Below are 14,821 nucleotides of genomic sequence, written 5' to 3' on the forward strand. Positions count from 1 at the left end.
TTCATGAAAATCATGAGACCTTGCAAACTAAAATTGACTTAGTATCATCTACCGATTCGGTTACGCAACTTGCAAAAACTCAAGAAAACTTAAAGGACACAGTAGATACTCTAAAAATTGGTTCAGAAAGACACATGGAGGAAATTAGTTCATTATCAGAAAAAGTAATTGAACTTTCGGATCAGCTAAATAATTTATCTACGAAGGTAGATGATAATCTGAATGACACAAAACCGGTAGTCCTTAATGACACAGAAGAGTGCGAACAAATTAGGAAATTCAAACAAAATCAGAGTCAAATAAATACGCAACACCAAAGAGAAATCCGGGAAGTACAAGATCAGCTGACACATGTAATACAAGAATTGCGTATTTCAGAGGACACTCGCGCCCTGATACGGGAAGAGGGACATAGAAATACGGAAAAGCACCAAATTAATAACACAGGGCATTTCGGAAATTATGAAAGAAATTGGCAAGGTGCACCGAATTTTGAAATGGAACCGCCGAAACGACGTAACAATGACCGATATGCGACTCGCCGACATGATGATTTTGACTATAAGCTGTTCATTACTACACGTAGATTTAAAACATTTAAGAATTCTGGCAACGACATTCATCCACAAGCGTGGCTCCATCAATTCTCTCATTGTTTTCCGCCCAACTGGTCATTAGAGCACAGAGTAGAATTTATGTGTGGCTATTTAGAGAATGAACCAGCTGTAAGAATGCGATCGGTCATTCACGATTGCCACAGTGAAGGAGAATTTTATCATGCCTTCCTCTCAGCATATTGGTCTCAAACTACACAAGAGCGAGTAAAACATAGCATCATAATGATGAAACATTTCGAACAATCTGAATTTTCCAGTCTTGTGAAATATTTTGAACACATGTTGCACAAGAATCAGTACCTGTCAAACCCATACTGCCCCTCAGAACTTATCCGCATTTGCTTAATCAAATTACCTGAACATTTACGACATATTATTTTGGCAGGACGTTGCTAAGACGACATTGAAGCTTTTCAGGGGCTCTTACAAGAATTAGAAATTGACACTGACAATCGCGGAACACGAAAACAGGAACACAACAATTACAGGTCACATCCTTCGCAATTCCGCGATGAAAGAAATAATAACTGGACACGACAAGGCTATTCTCACAACACAAATCGTGACCAAACCAGACAACACCCGTATGACAACCACTGTCATTGTAATAGTTACAGAGAAAGATCGCACTTCCGTAATTATGAATATGACAGAGATAACCATAGAAACAGACAATATGGAAACCAAAACAATTATTATAAAGGGAGACAGAATAACTTCAGACGCAACAGTTCAGCGCGCAGTTACGATTCCGGGAGAAATTCTCCACCACATAACCGACAACCAAGAAACTATGTAAACTACCGACAAAACGACAGACCTGAATTCCATCAGAACTGGCGGGATTCAAACAGAGCAGGGCCTTCTCGGCAAGGTGAATTTGTAGAAGTTAGGTCTCCTAATCCCAATAACAATGCGCGCCAACAAAGGAACAGACAATGACTCGCACCGCAGGCAGCCGCGTGCGCCGGCTGGCTCAGAGAAAAATAACATAGACGCTAGCCTTGAGAAAAATTTTAGCATTCCTCACCGACGTATACCACATGATAATTGCATTCAAGTTGAAACTCTGAGTACTATGAAAATATTGCACCTCATTTCACATGTAAAACCGTTTATTGAAAGATAATCTGCTTTTTAACTTTGTCTTTGCCATATAACTTTTCACTTTACATTGCTAGTATGCTTTGTCAGGCTTAGAATCTGTTAACATGCAACAATGTTTGAAGTTAAATATCCTGTCAAGAACCAAGAGAACTTATTTAAACATAAATTACGAATGCATTGTTATTGCGAACAGACGACACAGTGTAATTGTGTGTGTACATTCTTGCTTGTTAGTTGCACGATTACGTAATGACTATAATGCTCACATACTTAGAACATTTACCGGTACTGCTAATGAGATTTTAATGCAACATTTTGGTTTACTTGAAAATACATTCTGGATTTAAAGTACTTTCAGTGAGATACCAGATGACACAGTGGTTACTTTATGTGACAGCTACACGAATTTATCACGACGCTACTAATGAGTGACAATATACAATGTTACTTTTGCGGTGTATCTGTTTTATATCTGCACAGTTTTTCTGAATTCTTCTGTAAAGTAAAACATGTTTTAGTAGTAACTTTTGTGGTATAGCTACAATGAGACTGCCTTTTCTGTAGCACAACAATATGTTACAGCACAGTACTTTCATCAACACGGCAATAAGCGTAATAACTAAGATATCCATACGCAAAGCATTTCACTTTTGTTTATCATGAGGTAAGTACAATGACTTTTGCAGAACTTAGCTTTCGGAGGACAATAAATACGACACTTTCACAGAGATTATCTTACAACAAGACGCACAGTTTAGCGCTACAGTACACGTATTTGAGTGATTAATTTTGTACTTAAAACATTTATTTTTAAAGATATTTGAAGTACAATGATACAAAGGTTTTCCGTGATACATTTCATTCCATTGCCGTAATCTGTAACACCTGAGGGTATAAATACATTCATCCTCAGGGGGGTACACGCTTACTTTGTGTACCATGTTTGTGGCAAGCACAAGGAGCCCTAGCTAATATGGTATTTGCTTATACAACTTTACACATCGGTACCATATTTCTCCAACACAAAATACACAGCTACCTGATCATTTAACTGAGAGAGACAAACATTTATTTTACTACATCAGTGACAGAGTTTTATGTAATGACACCGTTGGATAACTTCACACTTACGAAACTGTATTTTGTCTGTACTTTTTGAACTGTTCATATTTTTTCGGAACCATTGTGATACTATGAGAGCTTTGAATGATGTATTTGGTATGAGATCATGATTTTTAAAGTACGTTTGAGGTAGATGACACTACTGAAATGAGCATGGAATTTTTTTTAGGGTTTGAAATTATTGGAGGAAGATACGACGATTTTGAGAGTTGACTGAGGTGTTATGATGTTATTATTATGATGACTATGTGTATTATGCTGTTGCGGTATGTTTATGATCAATAGGCTGATGCTATATGAGTTATTTGATTATGCTACATATCTGTTATGATGAAATATTGAAGAAGTGTCAACGAATAAGGTAAGGAATATGAGTAGTGTTTAGGGACTCTGGTTTGCGAAAAAGGTTGTTGGAAACCAAGAATCGTACTTTAAGAGTTATGAAATGTATGTAAATGCTTGAATGTATTACAATGCCGACGAAAATTTTTTTGTACACTGTTATAGCAATAGCATTTTGTTTCTACAGATTTGTAATGCAAATTCTTGACCCGTGAAATATTTTTATATGAGACTGTCACTGTAGCGGAAACTGCTGTCGTAAATATTTCCGTAAGAAAGTTAAGTGACCACCTTCACGTAATGCGTCGTGGGCACCCAGCTGTGCGACAGACGCCTGGAAAAAAAGCCATTAGTGTGTGCCTTTCAGAGGCACAGGTGGAGAAAAAAAAAAGAGGCCATTAGCCTCGCTATTGACATTCCTTTGTAGAAATCATCGTAAACACGACACACTCAAACTTGAAAACATATGATTACACTGTGGAGCTCTTAATTTATGATATTTCCTAAAATGCCTAATGAAACGATGAGAAACATTTCACGGCTTATTGTCTTGCTAGTTGAGAGAAATGCCATATGGCTTGCTTTATGTATTTATTTACTCATTTTGTTTAATATCAAGTTTCTAGCTGCAGTAGCATTGGTTAAAATAAAATTTAATAGATGTACTAATATAAATATTTTATGCCTATAGATCCAGTAAACCATTTTATAATCTACTTCAAAAAAAACAAGGGAGCACAAAAAGACATTTCCCTTCACAGGAATTGCATACGGAATTTTCTTTTCCACTACTTGATAATTTTTTTGGTAAAACAACTTCTTGTGGTGCACCACTTTAATTACATAGACATTAAGATGTGAATATACATTTCCCTTGTCTGCATTGTTGTCTTTAATGTAATATTTTTTCTGCTTGAGCTATGTCATGTTTAGATATAAGTTATTTCATTTGCTGCTGCTGTTTGCCAGGCATAGTGCTACTGCCTCGTCCCTTAGTTTAGCATCTGAGCTCAGTAGATTTAAGTTAGCTTATGATGGGGGTAGGCTGTATAAGAGAACGAGTTGTGATGAATTGGAAGAAATGCATTGAGATGCTGTAAGAAAATGGTTTGGCAAAAAAATATTTAGAAACAGGATCTGAACAAAACAGTAGGGTTTAGGGACAACAGGTGTAGATAGGACTTTTTGGGAATAATGATGAACGAAGGGAGATCTCCAAGAATACTGCAGTAAAACAAACCCTGTCCTTTCCTTCTGTTATCCCACTATCTGTTTGTGTACCCTTGGGTATTTGTGTTCTTCCTGTCTTTGTGTGTTTGCTGATGAGAGTTATGTTGTGGAATTTTTCTAATAATATGTTATTTACTTTGTAAAGATGTTTAGACATTATTTATTCTGTTTTGTTATAATGCTCATGTGTAAAGTTGATGTTTCAAAAGTTATTCTGATCTTTTATGTATTTACTTATGTCATAATTCCTGTAACACTGATGTATATGTTAGTTCTATTCTTTTGTAAAGCCCCTATTACTACAAATGTTATCTGTATTATTATGTTTTAATGATGTATTTTGTACCTTTGTTATTGTATTCTTATGTTATAAAATTGTAATTGATAGCAGTTCATCAAATTAAGTAACTTGTAAGTTACATTTCACTGCACACGTTACTGTTGGTAATAATATATGTACAGTATGTGAGAAGTTGGGACTGTTAGTGCATGTATGTGTGTTGATAATTCAGCAAGGGACTGGATAACAGCATTGCTGGTTCTAAGGACAATTCAAAAAACCTTTGTGAGTCCACAAGTGGTGGTTATGGACTTGCTATATTATCTGCAAGACTCTTCGATGGTGATTGTGCACCTGCACAGTCACAACAGATGGCTGCTGGCCATCTCTACAAGGACTACAGTGGGTCTGCACCTTTGATGACCCACCAATACCATTATTACTACAAGGACTACAGTGGGTCTACACCTTTGCTGACTCACCAGTACCATTATTTCTACAAGGACTGCAGTGGGTCTGCACCTCTGGTGGCCCACCAATACCATACTCTCTACCAGGACTACAGTGGGTCTACTCTGTGATGACCTACCTACCAATATTCTTCAAAATTTCGATTGACTGCTGAGGGTTTGCTCTGTTGTGGCCCATTACCTGTCTGCACATCAAGAGTCAGCATTGTCTTTCTGTTGGAAGGACAACACTACTTCTTCAAGACTGCATCGAAATCCACTACTTCCGTGTGCATTCTCTTTTACTACTCAGACTTTGAGAAAAAAAACACTGTAATTTTACTGTGATGGATGATCAGGACTGTCTTTATGGACTGTGAGAAAATTTTAGCTTTTGACCAAAATTGCATCGATAAGTGTGTGCATTTGATATCTTTGATATTGTAATTATGAAAAATTTTATCAAATCATTATTGGCCACTGCCCAAAGCAATTTGTAAAATTTTTTGTGGGGAGCATGGGTGCTATGTAAGTAGGCTGTTTAGGTTTTTATATTGGTAACGCCACGTAGCGCTCTGTATGAAAATCACTGGCTGTGCTGTGTGCAGTGCACCGCCAGCAGTGGTGGATGTGAGGAGAGAGATGGCGGAGTTTTGAAATTTGTTATACTGGATATCATGAACTGCTATATACATTATGACTTTTGAACACTATTAAGGTAAATACATTGTTTGTTCTCTATTAAAATCTTTCAATTGCTAACTATGCCTATCAGTAGTTAGAGCCTTCCGTAGTTTGAATCTTTTATTTAGCTGGCAGTAGTGGCGCTCGCTGTATTGCAGTAGTTCGAGTAATGAAGATTTTTGTGAGGTAAGTGATTTGTGAAACGTATAGGTTAATGTTAGTCAGGGCCATTCTTTTGTAGGGATTTTTGAAAGTCAGATTGCGTTGTGCTAAAAATATTGTGTGTCAGTTTAAGCACAGTCATGTATAATTTTTCTAAGGGGACGTTTCAGCGTCAAATCGAAAGACTTGCACCAGGCGAGCGGTCTACCCGACGGGAGGCCCTCGTCACACGACATTTTATTTATTTATTTATTAGTGGATAACGTCAGAAATTTAGCAAAGCTGGTCGAGGATGATGATGTACTGAGATCAGTTGCTACACCTAGAAGATTTTAGCGACGTGCCGAAAGAGCCACAGAGGATCGAAACTTATTGCAGGGACTGTCAGTTGACGCACAACGTAAAAATAACGTAGCACGAAGTACATGAACAGACAGAAAGAATCCGTTAACCATTGCGAAAAAATCACTCGAAACAGACACACGCATTGAAGATGTGAGAGTATGCGTCTGGAGAGACTTAAACTGGAAGGAGCACATAATGCTCTGGGCAACAGAATTAAAGGATTTTTCTGTTAACTTCTGTTAATAGATTATCAATCGCATACTGTAGGCCGAACTTCGTCCAGTTTGTACTGTTCTCGGATGAAGCCTCATTCACCCGTGATGAGTTTCCGACAGCCGCAACTGCCATTTCTGGAGTGAGGACAATCACCACACCACCCACATCAGTGACCACCAGTAACGAGTGTCTGTCAGCGTGTGGATGAGCACGTCCAAGATTACCTGATACTACCTTATCAAGTGTAGAAGTATGAATCGGGAATTTGGCTGCAATAATTACACATCTATTGTTTGAAACTGATGAACAATATTTTATTCAAAATAATGTCCATTGATATTTATACATTTCTCCCACCTCTCCGGCAGACTATGAAAAAGAAGAAAAAAAAATTCTTCTTTTGAAGCGAACCAGTCAGCAAGCCATTTTCGTACATTTTCAAACGAATTGAAGCGTTGTTCAGCGAAAGCGTGTCAAAGTGATTCAAATAGATTGTTCCCGGGCGGAGCCAAGTCGCGAATAAGCCCCATGCCCTCGTATTTCCCAACTGAACGCCTCGATCTTTTCCCTGACCCGTTTTGCTGTGTGACGGGGCGTTATCATGAGGCAATATGACTTTGTGTTGCCTTTTTCCATATTCCGATCGTTTTTCACGTAATCCTCAATTTAAATCGATCATTTGCTGTTGATAGGGATCAGTGTTAACGGTTTCACCACGTTTTAGCAGCGCACAATATATGACACCTTTCTCATCCCACCAAACACAGAGCATTGTCTTCTTTGCAAAGCGATTTGGTCTTGGCGTGGATGTCGATGGTTTGCCTTTATTCGCCCATGATTTATACGCTTAGGGTTCTCAAAATATATGCATCTTTCATCACCTCTAACTACTTGATGGAGAAACAACAAGTTTTTGTATCGGGCGAGCAGCATTTCACAAGTGGTCTTTCGATTTGCTTGCTGTCTTTTATTCATTTCATGCTGAACCCGTATTCCCACTTTCTGCACCTTTCCCATAGCTTTCAACCGAAGAGAAACGGTTTTCTGCGTCACATTCAATTGTTCCGCGAGTTCCTCATGAGTATCATCTTCATCAAATAAGGCCTGCAATTCGTTTTTCTTTGAACTTTTTCGATGGTTTCCCGCGCTCGTTGTTTCTCGCGTCAAAATCACCACTTTTGAATTTCTTAAACCACGCGAAACACTGTGTTTTCCCAAGAGCATGTTCGGGGAAATCTTCGACAAGCATTCAATGGGATTCCGCAGCAGTATTCCTCAAATGATAACAGAAGTCCAATGCTGCCCGCAAATCGTAGTTAGTAGGCACAAAACTCGACATGTTTACGGGTTTCAAAGAGACACCGATGTATGGAACTTAGGTTACTGTGTGTTGACATTCGTCGTCAACTGTTACAGGACGCAGATGGCGCTGCAGACGCGGGCTGACGGGTCCTACGCTGACGGCTAGCACTATCCGTAGGCAAATTCCTGTTTCATACTTCTACACCTGTTATTTGCTGTCCCTCGTTTGACTAATCCACTTTACCTGGTGTTCCTGCGAGATGTGCTGTCCCTCTTCTTTGGGACTGTACCCTTTGTTGTCCGCAAAAGGATGTGGGCTCAACACGACAGTGCACCACCTTCCTTCGATATTAATATCTGTGAGCAGCTGAACAAGAAGTACTTTCATTGTTGGACTGGAATAGGACCTCCTGCCCAAGGGTCAGCGCGATCGTCGTACCTCACACCTTGGAGTTTTTCTTTTGAGGTTATATCAAGACGCTAGTGTATGAAACCCCTAGAAATTGATTAATACCTGCTTGCTAGGTTACAGGCGTCTCCTGGTACAATAGACACGAGGGGTTTTTGAGAAAGTGCGGTGGAATTTTAGGCTCCATTGCCATGCATGTATTGAGACTGGGAGTCATCACTTTAACAGTTACTATGAGCTACATTGTTGTTATGCGCTGTAAACTTTGTATGTCCGTAACACAACAAAGATGCGTTTCCAACCATTAGTTCCCTGTCTCAATATAACCGGTTGTGGGCACACTATTAACTGTTTCATTAGGACCCACAAAGTTAGAGACGCACTGTATACACTAATGAGTCCGAACATTCTGACCACCTGCTTAACTGCTTGTTGGTCTGCCTTTGAAGTTCAGTAAAGTAGTGATTCTGCTTGGCATGGATTTGATAAGCCTTGTCAGGTTTCCCGTGGGTATGCGGCACCAGAGGTCTACACACAGGTCACGCAAAGCGATGACTTGTAGGCGGGGAGCTGGCGTCCTATTGCTTCCCAGATGTGTTCCATTACGTTTAACTCAAACCGAATTTACTGGCCAAGACATCAACATCCGTCTCCTAGCATGCTCCTCAAGTCATTGTGAGACAATTCCGGTTTTGTGATACGACCAGTTATTTTGCTGCAAGCTGCCGTCGCCGTCTGGGAAGTCATCAAGCATGAAGGTATGCAAGTGGGCCGTAATGCTGTTCACGTTGTTCACGTTTATTGTGGTGCCTTCGATGACTGCCACAGGGCCCACGGAAGACAACGTGAACGTTTCTGTAGTGTAATACAGCTCCACTGCCCTGCATCTGTAGCACGTTGAACGTTTCGAGCAACTACCCATATGGAAGACAAACTATGCGGACACGATCATCGATATAGTGTAACAAAAATTCATCCGACCAGGCGAAACGTTTAGATTGATCCCGTACGCACTGCTATCGCAACTGTAGTTGTCGTTCAATCAACGTGGGAACAGGTAGGAGTCGTCTCCTGCGAAGCCCAATGTTCGACGCACGTTTAGCGATATGCTATAAACACTTGTGCCTGCACAAGTATTGTGCTTCATCGTTAGATCTGGCACCGATCGCTACTTGTCAAGCTCTACGTAGCGTGAGAGCGTCAGACTTCTAAGTTCTGTGATCATGATCATGATGTGCACGCCCAACACATTGTAGATTACGATTTCAGTCACGTTCCATGAATGTTCACAGCAGTAGCACATGAGCAGCCGACCAGGTTTGTCGTATGCGAGATGCTCGTTCCCTCGCACCAGGCCATAATAATCTTGCCTTTACCAAAGCTGCTGATTTCAGTGGATTTCTGATTGCAAGGTTTACAATACGTGGCACATCTTGTAATCAGCGACTTCGTTTGTCAGCTACGATATTTACGGTGTTGAGGTATTTTATGGGTGTCGATAGCACTCTGAATATTTGTTACTATGAGCAGTCCTGAGTATTGTAACGAGCACTAATTAATCTGAGAAGGTAAAGTGCAATTGAAAGTGCGAGGTTATCAGTGTCTTTGAATATAAAAAAAAAATTCAAATGTGTGGGAAATCTTATGGGACTTAACTGCTAAGGTCATCAGTCCCTAAGTTTACACACTACTTAACCTAAATTATCCTAAGGATAAACACACACACACATGCCCGAGGGAGGACCCGAACCTCCGCGGGGACCAGCCGCACAGTCCATGGCTGCAGCCCCCCAGACCGCTCGGCTAATCCCGCGCGGCTTTGAATATCAGATATTACGATAAAAGTGAATATCGATTATTAATGTACATTTTTCAGACAGCAATAATTGCCCTAATTTGTAAGGATATGCTATCTCTTGATAGTGCCAATGCCTGGTGTGTAAACAAGCTCTGTAAATCTTAATACAAAAAAATCTGGAATCTCCTTATGTGAATACAGAGAGTACTGTTATCAGTAGTGAAGCAGTCTATTGTTACAATGTCAGCTGCGCCCATATTCTGTGGAATCGCGGAATGGAAACTTTGACATTTACATAATGGATTTTATGCCCACATTTCCGTCACGTCAGCTGCAGATTTATACGAGTAATTACAATCTTTGGAAAACCAGTGAAGTACCATTCGTAGCGACGTAGTTGTTTGATACTGGAGCAGCGAGAATCAGCTCACTCAGTTAGTCTTCTTTCGCTGCGCTACTTTATCGCATGGGCCGCGCATAACCACTGTCATTTCACTCACCGTCATTTCTGATTCAGTGACGGCTGTTCGAATGATCCATACCTTTGTAGTACAGGTATCAAGCGAAGAAACCCATATCTGCGAGGATTGGTTCTACAGTACGATGGCAATTTGGAAAGTAAGGAGCGATCAGTCGCGACATCGAGATCACAGAGAAAAATCAAAACATAGTTGCAACAATTAGTTACATCAGAGCTGCTTCTGTACATAGTCGCCGCTGCGACGTAAATTAGACATACGTCGTAGCGTTGTGACAGCTTTCTAGTAGCCTCGTAATAGAAGCCAGTCCCCTGTGCTTTCCGACAGTTTTCTAAGCTGGACTGCAGGTCGTTGTCTGTGCCTAAATGTTGTATTCATAGTCAACGGGTCTCCTGAGCAGAGATGAAAGTCACAGGGAGCGAAGTCCGGTGTGTAAGGTGGGTGATCACTCCCCATCGAAAACACTGCAGGAGCCTCCTCGTTGCTGCTACAGTATGCGGCCAAAAACCGTCACGAATATGGAACTGCTTGACAGTTACATTATGTGGCGTCGCACGAAATCAGGCGAAATCTGTGGACATAAACCTACACTTGGCGGGAGACAGTTTTCTGTGCATCTATACGTGCTCACTGTGCGCTTATAACTAAGAAGAACGACGTGACACTATCACGAGGCACTGACCAAAACTTCTGTGCAAAGCTTCAACGCATTACAACTGTGGTTTCCATCTAACGGTCGATTTTTCCCTACTTTCCGATAGCTCTCGTGTCAATCACCACTTCTAAAAAATAAACTTAACGAAATTAATTTCTCGTTCGTTTGCTGGTACATTCCTGCAGCCCTGATGCTTAGCGAAACCTCCGTGCCATAGTATCGTACCCCACCGCTAGAGGAGCGATGGGAAAACTAAGCAGCCCACTGATAAAATGTAGATGTACTAAATCATTCTGTTTTTGTGGTGTCATGTATCAATAGCACCCCACGGGCATCACGGAATTGGCAACGGAATTGCAAGTTTCCGTCTGACGCCAATAGTGGTCGCTAGGGATCTGGAGGACCCAATGGTGCGCGCCCACTCAGCCACGCCTCCAGTTTCTGTGGATTACGAGTACCCCCTGCCGCCACGATGGAGGACGACCGGTGGCAGATAAATGGCGGACTTGATCTTGGAGCTTGATGGCTACGACACCATCCTTTATGATTCGTAGAGCGGTCCTCGTTCTAGTTGCTATTATAAAAGCTGGACTCTCTTTCCAGCTGCATTATTTGTAAAGAGTCTTCGTTCGTTTGGAGGAATACAAGTTAAGTAAATTATCCGTTTACTGTTTGCTAATCATTTCTACTCTTGTCCAGCTTCCTTACGCCGACAGTTGCCTCACCAGTCTGAAGTCCGTCTGTCCTTACCATTGTGTACTAAATTGTACACTACAGTTTTGGTTTTTCTAGTGCCATGGAAGGATACTGTGGCGTGTATATTTCAAGGGGGACTACACATGTGTACGTCTGTCTCGTGCAAGGCAGGAATTTTACCTCCTATTGGGTCATCTCATGCAAGGTGGGTACGCTAGTTAAATTTTCCGTTCCCCCTTTCACAGGGCTCCATCACTACTAATGACCAAATAAAAACAAAAGCACTCAGATATGAGGAAAGGCTAACGTTAGTTACTTACAAAAAAGACAATGAGACTGGCAAGAGGCAGCCAGAAGATATCGTCTGTGGCGCCCTCGCTGGCGTAGACAATGAGGAAGAAGTAGACGCCGAGGGATGCAGTGGCCACGCAGCAACCGCCTAAGGAGAAGAGCAGCAGCGGCCTCCGGCCCAGTCGATCCACCACGAGGGAGAAGACCGCAACGGACACCACCGCGCAGGCCGAAACGCCGATGGCCGAAAGCTGCGGGTCCAGCGAGCTGTCGCTCTCCACCAGGATCTGCATCGTGTTGGCAGTGATGGCGTCGACGCCGCCCAGCACCAAGAACGTCGCGAAGGCCATTGATACCTGTTACCATAAAGCTGACTGTTATAAAAAAAGCTTTTAAGGGAAATAGCTTGATATCTATAAGTACAATGAACCTCATTAATCACAGAAAAATCGTAAAAATGAAGATAAATTCAGCAGTCACATACCGGATTAGTTTTCGATGTGTGTGGTAAGTATACTTGCAGGTATTTAACTGTCATCTCTAAGAGACAGAGCTGTGCCTATTAGGATTAGTCCTTCCTTAGATGTTCATCCTTCAATATCACACATTTCTCAAAAAAAAATGGTTCAAATGGCTCTGAGCACTATGGGACTTAACATCTGTGGTCATCAGCCCCCTAGAACTTAGAACTACTTAAACCTAACTAACCTAAGGACATCACACACATCCATGCCCGAGGCAGGATTCGAACCTGCGACCGTAGCAGTCGCGCGGTTCCGGACTGAGCACCTTAACCGCGAGACCACCGCGGCCGGCACACATTTCTCTCAACGATCGATAACGTGAGGGTAACCTTAACTCTCGTAGTCTGCTTTGAAGGAAACATATAGAAAATCGCAACACTGTCACTCTGGAAATGCTTGCCACGCAGTTGCTTCTTCATCGTAGGAAACAGGAAGAAGTAACTGCGTGTCGGGTGAGGATACAGGGAGCGAGACAAAATTTGATAAATGAAGCAACATGTGTGCCTTGATCTTGAGCTGGGGTGTTGTAAGGCGCGAACACTCGAATAGCTTTCCGTGATGCTTCGTCTTGACAGCGTCCTGCAACCTCATTAGGCTATTTCGGTAGTATGCTTCACTGACTTACTGACCATGTAAGCACGGCGGTCTGTCAGTCGCAAATTGCATTTAAGTCAAGAAGGGGATGAAATAGAGGAAGAGGGACACCCTAGATATAAGTTTGAGAAAAACCCTGACCCACTCCCACCAGAAATAATAGAAGGAATTTATCAAGAGACTAGTAATAAGATAGAGGAAATAGATATTATTTCGCTCCAGGATAGGAAAAATTTGGAAGGCATATTGAGATCACATGTGGATGTATTTGCACCAAAGACTGGTAGCATTAAAGATTTTCAATACAAATCTGAGGTCAAAGACCATAAACCCTTTTGTGTTCCATCTTATTGCATACCACTTGGTTATCGAGAGCAAGTATTTCTTGAGATCAGAAAAATGTTGGATGATGACATAATTAAACCATCCAAGTCACCATTTAATTCACCCTTATACATTGTGAGTAAGAAGGACGGGAGCATACGTTTGGTACTCGAGTCGAGACAAATAAATACTATTATAATTTAGGAAACAGATAGACCAGAGAAATTGGAGGACTTGATTCAGAAGTTCCGTGGAGTACAGATCCTTTCTTCCAGGGATTTGTGTTGAAGTTTTTGGCAAATAGAATTGGAATTTTCAACTCGATAATACACAACCTTTATTGTCTTTGGTCGTTGCTACCAATTCAAACGTTTACCATTTGGTCTGAAAATTTCGTCAGCTACCTATATTCGCAGTCTGAACTCTATACTGAACCTCGACATACTTCAGAAAATTGCTTGCTATGTGGACGACGTTCTTGTGGCGGATGCAACTTGGGCAGAACATTGTTATATACTGGATAATTTCCTACAAATTATGAAAAAACATGGGGTCACCGTTAACATTACCAAATCGCATCTTGGAAAGTCAAAAATTAAATTTTTATGACATAACATATCTGCAGAAGGTATAACGCCAGACGAGAAGAAGATGGACGCTATTCATAATATTCCTACTCCCTGCAACAAGAAAAGTTTAAGGAGATTCTTGGGATTGATAAATTTTTACAAAAAATTTATATGGATAGACACTCTTCTAGCACCTAGACTATGAGGACTTGCAGGTGAAAACACACCCTGGATATGGGATAAACAAGTAGATGAAGAATTTATAAGTTGAAGGAGGCATTGAATAATACTCCGATTTTATCATACCCAGATTACAGTCAGGAGTTCTGTCTAGTTATTGATAGTGCAAAGACCGGGCTGGGGGCGGTACTATTTTAACAAATTGAAGAAAACGGTTAGATAATACATAAAACAATAGCCTTTGCAAGTAGAGTACCATCGAAAGCAGGAAAGAATTAACCTATAACAGAGTCAGCAGCTCTAGCCATAGTATGACCGTTTCAAAAATTTCGACATTTTCTGTTTGGAAAAAAAAAACACAAGTATACACATACTATAAAGCACTAGAGTATTTAATCTCTTCCAAATTAACCCACGGACGTTTGACAAGATGGATGCAAGTATTG

The 14,821-nt window shown here is 41.0% G+C and overlaps 1 protein-coding gene across 1 annotated transcript in view; it reads right to left on the bottom strand.

The window, feature by feature from the left end:
* Positions 1-14,821, bottom strand: part of LOC126187908 (facilitated trehalose transporter Tret1-like) — a 140,263-nt gene that overhangs the window by 47,321 nt on the left and 78,121 nt on the right. The window contains exon 4 of the mRNA XM_049929261.1: positions 12,214-12,540. Coding sequence (XP_049785218.1) covers positions 12,214-12,540 — 327 coding nt within the window. The remainder of the gene's footprint in view (positions 1-12,213; positions 12,541-14,821) is intronic.

Source organism: Schistocerca cancellata, chromosome 5, assembly GCF_023864275.1.
Source record: "Schistocerca cancellata isolate TAMUIC-IGC-003103 chromosome 5, iqSchCanc2.1, whole genome shotgun sequence".
Lineage (NCBI taxonomy): Eukaryota > Metazoa > Arthropoda > Insecta > Orthoptera > Acrididae > Schistocerca > Schistocerca cancellata.